We start from the raw sequence: 14,415 nt of genomic DNA, 5'->3' as shown, positions 1-14,415 counted from the left end.
TTTATATATGCAGCACAGATTCATTCAGGGCAACAAAAAAAAAAAGATTTACACAGAACATATAAAGTATACATAAAAGTGGAATGTGGTATATTTCATTTTTATGATGTTGTCAGGGTGACACTGGGAGAAACGGCGAAACTGGAGAAGTCGGCCGGCCAGGATTTTATGGTGAAGCTGGAGATCCGGGCCAGCTCGGAGCGCCAGGTGAGAATTATTAGGTCACAAAACTGTCTGTTGCCGTTCTAAGAAGTGTGTGCGTGTGTGTGTGTGTGTGTGTGTGTGTGTGTTTGTGTGTGTACACAGGTGACAGAGGAGAGCAAGGTGATAAAGGAGCCAAGGGTCACGGCCTATCTGGCTACACCGGGGAGCAGGGAAAAATGGGTGAAATTATATCACAATTTTTCAAAAAATATTGTTTTCACTCCCTTAAAAGGGGCCACAGGCCAATTTACATCATGACATGCCAATCACAGGTCAGCGTGGACGTCTTGGCCGGGTGTTTAATGGCCAACCAGGGAAGCCTGGTGAACGAGGACACGCGGGCCTGGCTGGAATCAGGGGCCACCCAGGTCTCCGAGGGCCCCCCGGTACGTGCCTCACCTCTGGGTGCGCGCTGCTCACAGCTACGACTCCAGCACCCCGGCCAGCACCTCAGGCTGCACCTCCTCGGAGGTTGAGGAACCGCCAGTAGTGGAAAAAAGTGGACAGAGTGATTATTGAAAGGACCAAAAGGTGTTGGATTCGAACTTGTGTTAATATGGTTCCAGTCATATATTAAATGCAATTTTTAAACATGTAAATATTCCTGCTAACTGAGGCTCAGATCCTGAACAATTGAACAGATTCCCACCCAAGTAACAACAATACGTAGCGGCAATTTATGTATAAAAATGCAATCTTTTCTTATTTAAATGATTTCACAATCAACGTTTTCTTGAAACATCTGTTCTTTATAATAAAAATCCAAAAAAATTGGATTGGCTTTTGTTATCAGACTGACAATTATTTATAATGTGGTCCAGATCCAGAATCAATGCATCATTTTAGCACATTCATACTGACAAATATATTTATGGAATTATGAATTATCAAAGTGAATTACTTACTTGCATGATTTAAAATAATTTTTAAAAACAACCCCAATATTTTGACACAAAGCAATTTTATGTCAGAATGCCATAAAGGAACATGGTTTACTTGAATGCACGTAGTTTATTTGCTAAAAACTTGCACCCCCCGCAACCCCGAAAGCGACAAGCGGTAGAAAATGGATGGATGGATGGAAGGTTACAACAACAACAAACGGCAGGTAACAATCCGAGGTTAAGGTAAAGGAGCGCGTGCCGACAAAATACCTTCTGGGATTAATCTGTCGTTATACAGTAGGAAGGGAGTTCATACGGCCCCACTATTTGCGGTTTACCTGACACATGAAACGTGACAAATTGGGATGTGCACTATCCACTTTAGCTGCCAGATGGCAGTAGAGTGTTGAAAATAATTAAATTTAACAACAACACAATGCTACAGTAGGTTAGTCTATTAAATCCTATTTTAAGATGTGTAGCAAAGCCTGCCTATTTGGTTGTCTTACATGAAGAGGTGGGCGTAAATATAGGGCTGGGCTCATGTCATGTGCAGCATCACTTTTTTTTAGGGGGGGGGGCGGTATAGCTCGGTTGGTAGAGTGGCCGTGCCAGCAACTTGAGGGTTCCAGGTTCGATCCCCGCTCCCGCCATCCTAGTCACTGCCGTTGTGTCCTTGGGCAAGACACTTTACCCACCTGCTCCCAGTGCCACCCACACTGGTTTAAATGTAACTTAGATATTGGGTTTCACTATGTAAAGCGCTTTGAGTCACTAGAGAAAAGCGCTATATAAATAAAATTCACTTCACTTCACACTTTTTATGACATCAGTAAAACACAGAACTTCAAAAATAATGAAATAATTACCTACTATTCAGTTGCTTTGTAGACTGGCGCTTCCCATCATTTTCAGCAGACTGCATTGCAACATGATTATGGATTAATGATTATTTCTTCTCCAGTAAGAATGACAGCACAACAGCGATACCGACCTATGTTATTTACCAGAAAGTGTATATAATTTATAACATTTTGACCAACACAGCTTTTAAAACACCAACAGCTGTTCTGTACCGTCCGTCATTTTTCTTTGTCTTTACAGTCTTTTTAGTAAACATAAAGAAAAAAAAAAATACCACATCGACCGATTCTTGGCTTCCAGCGTAATTTAGGAGTCGTTTCCACGCTTCATTTAATTTCACTGGCGACGGCGTGCGTTTAGCTGTCAGCAGTTAAGTAAATGATGTATTCAGTTTTTCAATGGTCTTCAGAAGCCGCACTTTAATGACACTAACAGGCATAATAAGATTGTTTTATTCCTGGCCTGAGTGTTTCCCCAACACGGACTTCCCAAGTATGGACTTCCCCCCTTTTGGGTATTTTCTCAGGGAGTTTAAAAAACCAAAAAACTAAACACTGCTTCCAAGGATTTCTCTGTGAGAAATAAATTAGGCAAGGAACAGGTCCAAAGGGGGACCCCCACTGAGAGTTCTGAGTAATTCTTCTCCTGGCTCTTCTTGTTTCCTTGGCATCCCATCAACCTTCAGTAAACATCGTCCAACATCAAGTGTTTGTTTCATGAAATTCTGAGTCATCTTGCAGTGTTGACAAGAATCCAACTGAGCGGTCCTAGGTATCACAGGACATGGCTTTTACCGGCTATTGCTGCTTCTCCACCGGCCGAAACAAGTACTACGAGGTACTTACAAAACCTCAAAACCAGTGAAGTTGACACGTGTAAATCGTAAATAAAAACAGAAAACAATGATTTGTAAATCCTTTTTCAACCTATATTCAATTAAATAGACTGCAAAGACAAGATACTTAACGTTCGAACTGGAAAACTTTGTTATTTTTTGCAAATATTAGCTCATTTGGAATTTGATGCCTGCAACATGTTTCAAAAAAGCTGGCACAAGTGGCAAAAAAGACTGAGAAAGTTGAGGAATGCTCATCAAACACTTATTTGGAACATCCCACAGGGGAACAGGCTAATTGGGAACAGGTGGGTGCCATGATTGGGTATAAAAGCAGATTCCATGAAATACTCAGTCATTCACAAACAAGGATGGGGCGAGGGTCACCACGTGGTGAACAAATGCGTGAGTAAATTTTCAAACAGTTTAAAAACAACAATTATCAACCAGCTATTGCAAGGAATTTAGGGATTTCACCATCTATGGTCCGTAATATCATCAAAAGGTTCAAAGAATCTGGAGAAATCACTGCTCGTAAGCGACGATATTACGGACCTTAAATCCCTCAGGCGGTACTGCATCAAAAACCGACATCAGCGTGTAAAGGATATCACCAAATGGGCTCAGGAACACTTCAGAAAACCACTGTCAGTAAATACAGTTTGTCGCTACATCTGTAAGTGCAAGTGTTAAAACTCTACTATGCAAAGCGAAAGCCATTTATCAACAACACCCAGAAACGCCGCCAGCTTCGCTGGGCCCAAGCTCATCTAAGATGGACTGATGCAAAGTGGAAAAGTGTTCTGTGGTCTGACGAGTCCACATTTCAATTTGTTTTTGGAAACTGTGGACGCCAAAGAGGAAAAGAACCATCCGGATTGTTATAGGCACAAAGCTCAAAAGTCAGCTTCTGTGATGGTATGTGGGTGTATTAGTGCACAAGGCATAGGTAACTTACACATCTGTGAAGGCACCACTAATGGTGAAAGGTACATACAGGTTTTGGAGCAACATACGTTGCCACCCAAGCAACGTTATCATGGACGCCCCTGATTATTTCAGCAAGACAATGCCAAGCCACGTGTTACAACAGCGTGGCGATAATGTGTGGCGCAATATGAAGCCTAAATTACCACAACGGAGACCCCCGGACTGTTGAACAACTTAAGCTGTACATCAAGCAAGAATGGGAAATATTTTCACCTGAAAAGCTTCAAAAATGTGTCTCCTCAGGTCCTAAACGTTTACTGAGTGTTGTTAAAAGGAAAGGCCATGTAACACAGTGGTAAAAATCCCCCTGTGCCAACTTTTTTGCAATGTGTTGCTGCCATTAAATTCTAAGTTAATGATTATTTGCAAAAAATAACAACGTTTTCCAGTTCGAACGTTAAATATCTTGTCTTTGCAGTCTATTCAATTGAATATTGGTTGAAAAGGATTTGCAAATCATTGTATTCTGTTTTTATTTACGATTTACACAACGTGCCAACTTCACTGGTTTTGGTTTTGTATTTCTAGTTTTAGGATTTGTAGAAATGAACACACAAATCATTTTGCAATGCAGTCTCCTGAAAATAATGGAAAGAGGTACTTTACATAGCAACTGACACTGTTTGACTTGCCACAAAACACATTTTAAGATATTCCAGAGATATTCAACACTCTACTGCCATCTGGCAGTAATGCACCGCCCCAATTTGTCACGTTTCATGTGTCAGGGGCCATATTATTTCCCTTCATACTGTATTTTTTAGGTCTAGAGATTTAAGACAGCCCCGAAACAAGTCCAGAGTTTTTCTTCCTGTCACTCACACACACACACCAGGAGATATATGAACTGTAATCTCCTATTAATGTCATTTATAATAGCATTTAGTTAGTTAAAGTAAGCAGATGGCTGGCGGATGAATGCTGTGATACATTAGACGCCACTTAAAGTGAACAAAAGCACACTCTAATATGTTTCTATTTTTGGTAACAAACTAGAAACATGCTCGTCTTTGAATAGAAAATGATTGCATGGTTTCGGAATGTCTGCTCCCATTACCAGATTAGCCACTCCCACGTTTCTACATACCTTCCCAGCAATGGTGCGATCCACCAGTGTGTTCATAGGCTCCTGGTCAACGATGAAACATCACCTGGATTACATCTGCACCTGGCAGGTAGGACAAATCTTGGATAATACTGCTTTTACAACATGTAAATGGCTCAAACGAGAAGTGATACTATGTCCCTCGGTGCCTTATAGTGTGTGCAACTAAGAAAAAGGAACATTCCAAAAAGTGGGATAATTGTGATTTTATAGCGCCAAATAAGGTGTTCTTTTTTTTTTTTTTTTTTTAACTATTTGGCCCATTGACCAGAGCTGCACATTTCATATTCCTTTCAGCGCAGCTATTTGTTTAGGAAAAAACTAACCTCCTCCAACCTCCGAGGACAAAGCTACGAACTATGGGAGACCGGGCTTTTTGCTCCGCCGCTTCCCAGTCTGTGGAATGCTCTCCCTGACCAGCCAAGGGCACCACAGACTGTGGATGCTTTAAAAAAAGGCTTAAAAACCCTTCTTTTAAAAAAAGCCTTTTTATGTACTCTGTAAGCCTCACGGGACAGATATCAACAGAATCACAGACTGCATCACTGACTACATAAATTTCTGTGAGGACTCCATCATCCCGACAAAAACTGTCCACTGTTACCCAAATAACAAGCCCTGGATCACCAGCCAGCTAAAGGTGCTGCTAAATAAAAAGAAGCGAGCCTTCAGATCCGGTGATCGGGACGAGTTGAAGAGGATTCAGTGGCAGCTCAAAGTTAATCTTTAAGAATTAATCAATTTAAGTGGACCCCGACTTAAACAAGTTGAAAAACTTATTCGGGTGTTACCATATAGTGGTCAATTGTACGGAATATGTACTTCACTGTGCAACCTACTAATAAAAGTCTCAATCAATCAATCAAAGAAGGGAAAGATGCCTATAGAAGGAAGCTTGAAGCTAAACTCCAACAAAACAACACTCGTGAGGTTTGGAAGGGTATGAAGGTCATCACAGGCTTCAACAATAAAGCCAAACTGCTGGATGGGGGTGCAGATAGAGCCAACGAGCTGACTTTGTTTTTCAACAGATTTAGCAACGCACCCCTTACTGGCCCTCCCCCCACTACTCCCGTTCTCACACCTCCACCTCCCCCTCCTTCTCTTTTACCTGCCACAGCCGTTTTTTTCCCCCTTCTCCCCTTCTCCCCTCCCCCACTTCCACCCCCCACTGAGAAAGCCAGCCCGGTGTGTCTGACACCTGGACTTGTAAGACGGCAGCTGGAGAAAGTCAATCCAGCTAAGTCAGCAGGCCCTGACCGAGTCAACCCCTGGGTCCTGAAGACTTGCGCTGCTCAGCTAACTGGGATCCTGCTCTCCATCTTCAACCTGAGTCTGAAGCTAGAACGGATACCAGTGCTATGGAAAACATCCTGCATAGTGCCGGTGCCCAAGAAGCCCATCCCATCGAGCTCTAATGACTTCAGACCTGTAGCCCTGACGTCCCAGGTCATGAAGGTCCTCGAGAGACTTGTGCTGGATCAGCTGAGGCCACTGGTGGCTCCTTCCCTGGATCCTCTACAGTTTGCATATCAGCCCCATGTAGGAGTGGACGATGCTGTTATCTACCTGCTGCATCATGCCCACTCTCACCTGGATGGTGGGGAGGGCACTGTGAGGATCATGTTTTTTGATTTCTCCAGTGCCTTTAACACCATTCAGCCAATTCTGATGAGTGACAAGTTGCTCAGGATGGGTGTCAGTTCATCCATTGTCTCCTGGATCACTGATTACTTGTCTGACAGGCCCCAGTTTGTGCGACTGGGGAGCTCCGTGTCGGATACTGTGGTCAGTGGTGTAGGTGCTCCACAGGGGACCGTCCTGTCTCCTTTCCTGTTCACCCTGTACACCTCAGACTTCCAGTATAGTTCCAGGTCCTGCCACCTGCAGAAATACTCTGACGACTCTGCTGTGGTCGGGTGTATTGGAGAGGGACGGGAATTGGAGTACAGGACACTGATCGCTGACTTTGTGGAGTGGTCTCAGGCGAACCATCTGGTCCTTAATGTGGACAAGACCAAGGAGCTGGTCATCGACTTCAGGAAGAGAGTGACCCCGGTGGAGCCCATCAAGATCCAGGGCCGGGAGGTGGCAGTAGTGGAGCAGTACAAGTACCTGGGAGTCCACTTGAACAGCAGACTGGACTGGAAGGACAACTGCAAAGCTGTTTACAAGAAGGGCATGAGCAGACTCTTTTTCCTGAGAAAGCTTAGGTCATTCAATGTGTGCAGCAAGCTGTTGGAGATATTTTATCAGTCTGTTGTGGCCAGTGCCCTGTACTTTGCAGTGGTTGGTTGGGGGAGCAGCACCAGCAAAAGGGACTCAAACCGGATTGATAATCTGATCCGGAAAGCCGGCCAAACTATTGGCACGCAATTGGAGGCGTTTGTGTCAGTGAGGGACAGGAGGTCACTGGACACACTGCTGGCCATCCTGGACAATCCTGCCCATCCACTCCACCTGACAATTAAGGGACAGCGGAGTTCATACTCCAACAGGCTCCTTCAACTTCCTTCCCGCACTGTGCGATTCAAGAACTCCTTCATTCCACACTCCATCCAGCTGTATAATCACTCGCCATACAGCAATAGATGACATCTGCCTATTACCTGACACCTGACATGTTAGCTACTTCTCTTTGTTTATAATGTCTATTTTCTATTTCCTGCTGGACCTACTCTCCATTTTATGCTGCTGCTGTCATATAGACTGTATATACTGTAATATTGTACATGGTCATTGGTTTATATTGTATATATGTTATAGACATAATATAATATATCTGTATATAAATTACTCTGTACACATATTATGTATATATTCGTATATATGTTAGATTTTTTTATAGCTATATTAGTCTATTAATACCTGCATTGTCCTTTCCATCATTGTAACTGAGCTACTGTGTTGAACAATTTCCCTTGTGGATCATTAAAGTTTGTCTAAGTCTAAGTCTAAGTCTAAAGATATATGCATACTAGTTCTAGCTATTAGGCTGTTCTAGATTTTATTTTAATTTTATTTTTTTATTATCTTTTTATTATTATTATTATTTATTTATTTTATTTATTTATTTATTTTCGGTCTCCCCTGGAGGGGGGGGGGGGGGGGGGGTTACCCACATATGCGGTCCTCTCCAAGGTTTCTCATAGTCATTCACATTGACGTCCCACTGGGGTGAGTTTTCCTTGCCCGTATGTGGGCTCTGTACCGAGGATGTCGTTGTGGCTTGTACAGCCCTTTGAGACACTTGTGATTTAGGGCTATATAAATAAACATTGATTGATTGATTGATTGATATTTTTTTCAATACACTGTAACACTTTGAGGTTGTTTGCTCAATGTAAAGTGCTTTATACAAAAAAAATCTATTATTATTATTATTAAAAAACAAACAAACATTATCAAACACTAACGCGGTGTCCATGCAGCTAGTGAGTGTGCAAAGCACTCACTGAGGTGTCATTTACCCATCACGTCGAAACAAAAGTGTTAGAGTGCATCTAAGAGAGTAAGTTTTAAGAACATAAAATTAAATGTGCGTTTGCTCGATAATTTCGCAAGTTTTTGGTATAATCCCTTAGCATCATTTAAAGGGAAATGACACACTTTCTAATAGTAATTCCCTGGCAACGAGCATTCCTTCCCTCCATAGGTTTAATTGCACGTAACGCCAGCATTACTTTACTGACTGTCATCGGCTGTCTGCGGTTGATTTCTTTATGTAATGATCTATGCAACTGTAATGTACCATATTTGGGTCTCTTAAATGGTCTATGTACGCTAAATGTACCATGAGAGGACATATCTGATGGTCCATGCTTTCGCTGTAGTTTAATTAGCTGCATGTTTATTTAATGCAATTTCCATTACCTTGTTTTGTTTGTGTAGATGTAAATGCACACATATCTATTATGCCATATTTTGACGAAGCCCGATTTTCATATTTCTATTATATTCCATGTGTTTACGCTGCCATGGAGCCATTTTTCAACTGGAGCCACAAATCGTAAATGTGTCATTCGAACCAAGTAGTGTAATACTATTAATTTATTGTATATCGTTTAATAGTGTTTTTATAGTCAACCACAGTGTGTGTCTACACTGCAAAAACTGAAATTTAAGTAAAATTAAATATCTCAAATAAGGGTGATATTTGCTTATTTTCTGTCTGATAAGATAATTCTTCTCACTAAGCAGATTTGATGTTAGAGTGTTTTACTTGTTTTAAGGGTGTTGGTCCTAAATGATCTCAGTAAGATATTACAGCTTGTTGCTAAGATTTTATGACCTATATTGAGTAAAACATGCTTGAAACTAGAATATCATGTGTTGCAAAGCTGTGTCATCAACACTCACAAGTATAAAACTGCTTTTTTAAAGTAATAATTTCTTATTTCAAGCATGAAAAAAAATCATGATTTTGACACGAATGTGTCTCATAATTAAAACAGATGACAGCCAAATGGACTTTGCTGTTTTATTTTCAATGAAACAAGAGAAAATACGTACTCATATCGTAGTACAGTTGGCACAGTACAGTAAACGGACAGTTAATATTTAAACTTTTAACATTTCAAACAATTTGGAACAAAAATAGTTCATGCACATTCAGATAAATTCTTCAAAATTACAATTAAAAAAAATTTGGCCACAGGCCAGGCTGTATATATGCGCACTAATTGATTGAAAGAGCACGCACTTGGTGCGATGATGTCATGTTGTCGATGGGAAAATGCATCTTTAGACCATATGATTTGTCTGAGCGGCGAGGAGACCCCGAGAGTAACAAGCGGTTGCCTTGTTGCCTTTCCATTAAGAACAATAAACTAGTTTTTAGTGTAAGTTTGCTGGTTTCAAGAAATGTAATGCCGAGCGCATATCATTATGTCAAGATAATGGCACAAGCGTTTACCTAATTTAAGAATATTTTTCAACATATTCAGCACAAAGGTCTCTTTTTTTTCTACCAAGAAAAGTGCACTTGTTATTAGTGAGAATATACTTATTTTAAGGTATTTTTGGGTTCATTGAGGTTAGCTAATTTTAATTGTTTTGGAAAGTCTTGACAAGCCGAATTTTCTTGTTCTATTGGCAGATAATTTTGCTTAGTTCAAATAAAATACCCCTAATTTTTGTATTTTTTTCCCTTGTTTTTGAACACTGACTTTTTGCAGTGTGCAGCTTTAATTCTAATGAGCCTTTTGTCAACTCTGACATAGTGTGTGTCTCTAAGAAAGGCTACGGTGTACTTATCCACTTTTTACATACACTGTCAACTGCGTCGTGGAAAACTGCAAGGTTCCTTGACAGATTTTATTCAACTGCCATCAGACTGTTGGACTCCATAAGATCACACAAGTAAGACCATTACATAACATGATGCAATAGTAAACATGTTATGGTTTTTAGTTTTCTTATTACTGTTTTGCGGTATGTTTATTTGTCAATAGGCCAAGTGTAATTTGCCTTTTTTTCAGGGTTTCACTGTGTTGATTATAGCAATTCCAACCTTTTAAATCTTTAAAACAAACATTTGAAACTAGTCTTATTTTACCAATGGTGTGTTTTGTCATGGTATTTTGTATTATTTACTTTCTAGCGCTCCCTTTTTTCATTCCGCCCCCTTGTTTGCCTCCATTCCTCTGGTCTGAAGCCTTTTTCTCGCACCTCTCCCTGATTGGCAATCAGGACACACGTGTTTGTGGTTTCCAATCAGGATGCTTCTTACGGTAGCCCTGTCCTGCGGATATTTGCCTCGTACCTTGACGTGTTGTTTTGTGTTTTGTGCGTCCTTTGCCTGTTCCAGCTTTGTTCACATCCCTGAGGCCTGTCTTAGTTTTTGTCATTAAATACCTTTTTACCTGCCATCTCTGCATCCTGGAGTCAAAACCAACACAAAACCACACACAACCGGAACAGTCTTTATCTACCTGTTGCTATTGTGGCTTGGAAATGCGACACAATATTCATCTGCAGTGCATCTCTGATGTAAATATTTGAATGACAAATACTATTGAAATAATATGAATTTATGCTTTATACCAGATGTTTTTCAACCTTTTTTGAGGCAAGGCACATTTTTTTCATAAAAAAAATACGGAGGCATACCACCAGCAGAAAACGTTAAAAAAATTAACTCCACCAGGTCGTTGTGCCTTATTTTGAGTTCGTTTGTGTTTTCCTGTGTGTAGAGCTTTAGTTTTTGTCTTGCGCTATTATTTTGGTGGCGCTTCCTGTTTTGTTGGTGTTTTCCTGTAGCAGTTTTATGTCTTCCTTAGAGCGCTATTCCCCGCACCTGCTTTGTGCTAGCAAGCAAAACTATTTAAGTTGTTGCTATCCTTCTTTGTGTGGACATTGTTGATTGTCATGTCATGTACGGATGTACTTTGTGGACGCCGTAAGTTTTTGCTGTCGTCCAGCATTTTGTTTCTGTTTACTTTGTAGCCAGTTCGGTTTTACTTTCCCTTTCGGTTCTGTTCATTTGTGGTTTAAGCATTATATACCTTTTTACCGCTGTTGTCTGCATATTGGGATCACAACAAACCATCCCCGTCTCAACCGACACATTCCGACTTTTACAAAGCTATTAACTACCTGCTGCCACCGACTGACATGGAGTATTACGTGGTTACCCTGCCGAGTTCTACACAGCACAGACACTAAGCAACGGCACATTATTTGCAGATTATAATTATTGATTTGCAAAAAATATTTTTTGGACCAATTAGGTGAAGTTGCATAATTTCCCACGGCACACCAGACAATATCTCACGGCACACTAGTGTGCTGCGGCACAGTGGTTGAAAAACACTGCTTTAAACCACATGCAACAATGTAACAGGAGTGGGAAAAGGACGACACAAACGTTAGCAACAATGCTCACTTTACACTCAAGTTTTAACAACAACACAATACTACAGTAGGTTAGTCTATTCAGTCCTATTTTAAGATGTGTAGCAAAGCCTGCCTTTTTGGTTGTCTTACATGAAGAGGCGGGTGTATATATAGGGTTGAGCTCATGTCATAGGCAGCATCACTTTTTATCACATCAGTAAAACAGAGAACTTCAAAAGCAACTGTTGAAGACCCTCTTTTTTTTTTTTTTTTTTTTAAAGTGAAGGAGATGAAAAAAAAGTTCTCCCGTTTATAACTCATAAATAGGATCTAGGACATATATTACTGTCGGAACATCCTAAAGAAAAGTGATGGAAATGATAAGTGATAATATTGATACATATTGTTTCTGTTATTGTAATTACTTTTGTGTTGTTGTTTATTGTTTTAATCACTATATTATTAATATTATCATTATTAATTAGGGATGTCCGATAATATCGGACTGCCGATATTATCGGCCAATAAATGCTTTAAAATGTAATATCGGAAATTATCGGTATCGGTTTCAAAATTATCGGTATCGGTTTCAGAAAGTAAAATTTATGACTTCTTAAAACGCCGCTGTGTACACGGACGTAGGGAGAAGTACAGAGCGCCAAAAAACCTTGAAGGCGCTGCCTTTGCGTGCCGGCCCAGTCACATAATATCTACGGCTTTTCACACAGGCATACTTGGTCAACAGCCATACAGGTCACACTGAGGGTGGCCGTATAAACAACTTTAACACTGTTACAAGTATGCGCCACACTGTGAACCCACACCAAACAAACAAATTTCGGGAGAATATCCGCACTGTAACACAACATAAACACAACAGAACAAATACCCAGAACCCCTTGCAGCAATAACTCTTCCGAGATGCTACAATATACACCCCCCCCCCCCGCCCCAACCTCAACCTCCTCATGCTCTCTCAGGGAGAACATGTCCCAAATTCCAAGCTGCTGTTTTGAGGCATGTTAAAAAAAATAATGCACTTTGTGACTTCAATAATAAATATGGCAGTGCCATGTTGGCTTTTTTTCCCATAACTTCAGTTGATTTATTTTGGAAAACCTTGTTACATTGCTTAATGCATCCAGCGGGGCATCACAACAAAATTAGGCATAATAATGTGTTAATTCCACGACTGTATATATCGGTATCGGTTGATATCGGAATCAGTAATTAAGAGTTGGACAATATCGGAATATTGGATATCGGCAAAAATGCCATTATCGGACATCTCTATTATTAATATGTTGCGATTATAAATTTGTAGTTTTCCTTTTTTTTTTTTCATTTTTAATACATATTGTAATATGTGTTCTCAACTGCTTTGTAAATTTATATTCTAAGTCTAAAAGGGGAACTGCACTTTTTTAGGGGAATTTTGCCTATCATTCACAATCTTTATGAAAGACAAGAAGAGAAAAGTTTTTTTTTTTTGCAGTCAAACTTGTAAAAATCGTCTCGTTCTTGGTGGCTAGCAATGCAGCTAATGGGAGCAATCTGTTATACCTCTAAATCACTTTAAAAAGGCAACAGTACTTCATTTACGTTCCGTAACCTGTACATATAACCAAGCTGTAGTGACATTGTTATTGTAAGAGAGAACACTGAGGAACTATTTTGCTAGCGTGGTGACACATCGACATGCTACGGTATTAGCCCTAAAAGTTAGCTACGGCAAGCGATGAGCTAGCTTCTACGACAACACGAAACGCGTTTGAGTTCATAATGCACAATACTGCGATACGACACCAATCTGTACTGACTGAAAAACAGGAACAATCATAAAGTATTAGCCCACATTTTATGTTTTGTTTCTAAATAATAAATAATGATAAATGGGTTATACTTGTATAGCGCTTTTCTACCTTCAAGGTACTCAAAGCGCTTTGACAGTATTTCCACATTCACCCATTCACACACACATTCACACACTGATGGCGGGAGTTGCCATGCAAGGCGCTACCAGCACCCATCAGGAGCAAGGGTGAAGTGTCTTGCCCAAGGACACAACGGACGTGACTAGGTTGTAAGAAGCAGTGGTTCATCTTTTGTATGTTCAGCTTCAAAAAGATAATATTGTTAATCCTCATTTGTCCAAAAAGAGTCACCTTCATTGCCTGTTACCAAGTCTGCCATGATTAGAAGAGGCACGAGTGTCAGAATACTTGTATCTAAGTTATCACAAAACTTTGTGTTGCCATGACTTCCCGGCGAGAAGACAAAAGCTATCTTTGATCCTACCAAGAAGAAGGCTTGTAAAACTACACTGTGTAGGATGGGAAGCAACATGAAGGTGTTCTGTTTCTTTCATGTATTGTAATCCACAGAAAGCTTTTGTCTTGACCCGAGAACTACATAGCGGAGAGGAAGCAGGACCAGACTCCTCTCCAGGCGACCTCTTCTTTGAACTGTTTTGTAATCAAAGGCGATGGCTGTTTACGACCCCCCTCCCTTAGAAACAACTGTTGCCATGTAATCAGGGAAAGTCCAAATAAAAGAGGAGGCGTACAATCTTTCGTCGGAGCGTGGGATGACACTGTGCAAGGGTACAGGTGTACGCGTTTCTCCTCACTGAGCCAAATTTAATTCTGTCTCTGTTTAATTCCTTGCTTCTTGTCTTGTTTAATAGATGTCATCAG

At 40.5% G+C, this 14,415-nt stretch overlaps 2 protein-coding genes and 1 long non-coding RNA gene across 3 annotated transcripts in view; 2 read left to right on the top strand and 1 right to left on the bottom strand.

Moving 5' to 3' along the window:
- Nucleotides 1-694, top strand: part of zmp:0000000760 (collagen alpha-1(IX) chain) — a 35,567-nt gene extending 34,873 nt beyond the window's left edge. The window contains exons 24-26 of the mRNA XM_062059602.1: nt 117-207; nt 307-384; nt 477-694. Coding sequence (XP_061915586.1) covers nt 117-207; nt 307-384; nt 477-694 — 387 coding nt within the window. The remainder of the gene's footprint in view (nt 1-116; nt 208-306; nt 385-476) is intronic.
- Nucleotides 1-14,415, bottom strand: part of LOC133657233 (uncharacterized) — a 972,718-nt gene that overhangs the window by 491,209 nt on the left and 467,094 nt on the right. The window lies entirely within an intron of this gene.
- col21a1 (collagen, type XXI, alpha 1) overlaps nt 4,888-14,415 on the top strand; it is a 100,486-nt gene continuing 90,958 nt past the window's right edge. Inside the window, exon 1 of the mRNA XM_062058285.1 lies at nt 4,888-4,952. The gene's annotated coding sequence lies outside the window, so the exon portion shown is untranslated. The remainder of the gene's footprint in view (nt 4,953-14,415) is intronic.

This window comes from Entelurus aequoreus, linkage group LG09, assembly GCF_033978785.1.
Source record: "Entelurus aequoreus isolate RoL-2023_Sb linkage group LG09, RoL_Eaeq_v1.1, whole genome shotgun sequence".
Classification (NCBI taxonomy): Eukaryota; Metazoa; Chordata; class Actinopteri; order Syngnathiformes; family Syngnathidae; genus Entelurus; species Entelurus aequoreus.
The sequence above is the reverse complement of the archived record's forward strand: the minus strand, read 5'-3'. Positions and strand labels throughout refer to the sequence as shown.